Source organism: Octopus bimaculoides, chromosome 28, assembly GCF_001194135.2.
Source record: "Octopus bimaculoides isolate UCB-OBI-ISO-001 chromosome 28, ASM119413v2, whole genome shotgun sequence".
In the NCBI taxonomy this organism is placed as follows: domain Eukaryota; kingdom Metazoa; phylum Mollusca; class Cephalopoda; order Octopoda; family Octopodidae; genus Octopus; species Octopus bimaculoides.
Window position 1 is genome coordinate 11,603,497 of NC_069008.1, and position 1,985 is coordinate 11,605,481.

The window sequence follows — 1,985 nt, forward strand, 5'->3', positions numbered from 1 at the left end:
ATATGCGCGCGTGTGTGTGTGTGTGTGTGTAGGCATATATATATATATATATATATACCTAGATATGCTCAACCACCTCATTGAAACAATGAAAAACCTACTAGTACCCTTCGATGTAATCAACCTGTAAACTAATATCCCCCACAACCTAGGAATAGAGGCAATCCAGTTGTGGCTAGAGAATCACTGCAAGGGATTCCCACACCGAATCAAAAAAGAATTCGTAATAGAAGGGCTAAAATTCGTCTTGGAGAATAAACTCTTCGTATTCAGAGACAACTTCTGTCGGCAGAAATCGGAGACTATGATGGGTATGAGAATGGCTCCCTGCTTTGTTAACCTAATCTTGGGGTACCTAGAAATCACTCTTTATCCTAAGGCACTTAAAAAATACGGAAACTCGTTCTCTCTTCACATAAAAACTGGAAGAGATATCTAGAGATATCTAGATGGCTGATTCATTCTTTGGCATGAAAGTGTAGAGAGACTTTAAAAATTTCAAGCACTTCTAAATGAACTTAACATAAACATTCAATTTACGATGGAATATAGCCAACAACAACTTCTATTACTCCTCATCCTCATTAAGAAATCCAACATCAAAATAGAAACAGACGCACTTTATTTTACTTGGTTCTTTATTGTATCGCTGGTATTGGTTGAAAATTGGTGGGCAAATGGTAGTTGTTCGTCATTTTTATATAATGTGTATTATGAGTTAAGAGAAACATCAAAGAAATGATTGATTTGTAGACTTTGGTTTACTCTCACCTTTCCCTTCTCCTGTAAGCAAATACATATCTACATAGATATATAGAGGCATACATACCCACAGGCATAAGACTAATTCTCAGACAGACGCAAGACAGAACTTGAAAAGAGGATTAATGTCATTGATGAGGTCATGAATAGCGACGAAAGAACTTTGGCAAAAAGCAGCCGAATGATTGTTTAACCAGCACATTAAAGATATGATTGAATAGTTAGTCGGTTAGGTATTGACTAATATTAAAGAAGTGATATTGAATCAGTGCGCGTGTTATTATTATCGGCGTAATAACACTCCCAAGACACAACAATACTAAATCATGTCATCTACTAAATGTATTGAATTCATTATGTAATTGATGGATGTATATAATTAATATTGGTTTTTATGTTGTTATAATAAAAAAATTTACATGAAATTGAAGGATTGCTCAAAACTTTGTGAAGAATAAATAGAGGAAAAATAGCTACTCACAGCTCTAGATATGTTTTCAGCAGTGTTTCTGTAGTCATTAAATTTCCTGTTTTGATTGTCAGCGGTTGCAAACGCATCTTTTGTATAAATCACATAGAATACAAATGAATTGGTCCAGCCTATGGAAGGACATAGAAATAGAACAGAAACATTGCGATTATAAATGAGACACACGTTACGGTTGCATTGAGTGTTATCTTTTATTATTTACTTGCTTCGGGGGATTGGACAACGGCCATACTGGGGTCCCGCTTTAAAGGATTTAGTCGAACAAATAATCCAAGTACTTAAATTTATAACATGTTAGTTATTCTATTGCGCTCTTGTGCCGAAACGCTAGGTTCCGGACACGTAAACAAATCAACGCCGGTTGTAAATTGGTAGTGGTGGTGGTGGGGTACACGCAGGAAACAGTCACATAGATACATAGCTACTCACACACACACACACACACACACATACACGCACACACACACATACACACACACACCACACCTTTGAAACGCTAACCTCTACACATTTTTTCTGTCTGTTTATTTTTCGTTTTCCCCATTTTTTTTCTTTCCATCCTGTCTGTCAAAGAGCATAGTCTCAAAACGTCAAAGGCTTTTCCATTCTTCCTGAATGTTAAACTAATATACCTGCTTGTTGTTTCTTCACCTGCCTTCGTCTTTCGCTTTCTGTGAATTTGGTCTAACTATATACATACATACATACATACATATATATATATATATATATA

The 1,985-nt window shown here is 35.8% G+C and overlaps 1 protein-coding gene across 1 annotated transcript in view; it reads right to left on the minus strand.

The window, feature by feature from the left end:
* LOC106878117 (uncharacterized) overlaps window positions 1-1,985 on the minus strand; it is a 61,713-nt gene that overhangs the window by 19,001 nt on the left and 40,727 nt on the right. Inside the window, exon 9 of the mRNA XM_052977766.1 lies at window positions 1,244-1,362. Within this exon, the coding sequence (XP_052833726.1) occupies window positions 1,244-1,362 (119 nt within the window). The remainder of the gene's footprint in view (window positions 1-1,243; window positions 1,363-1,985) is intronic.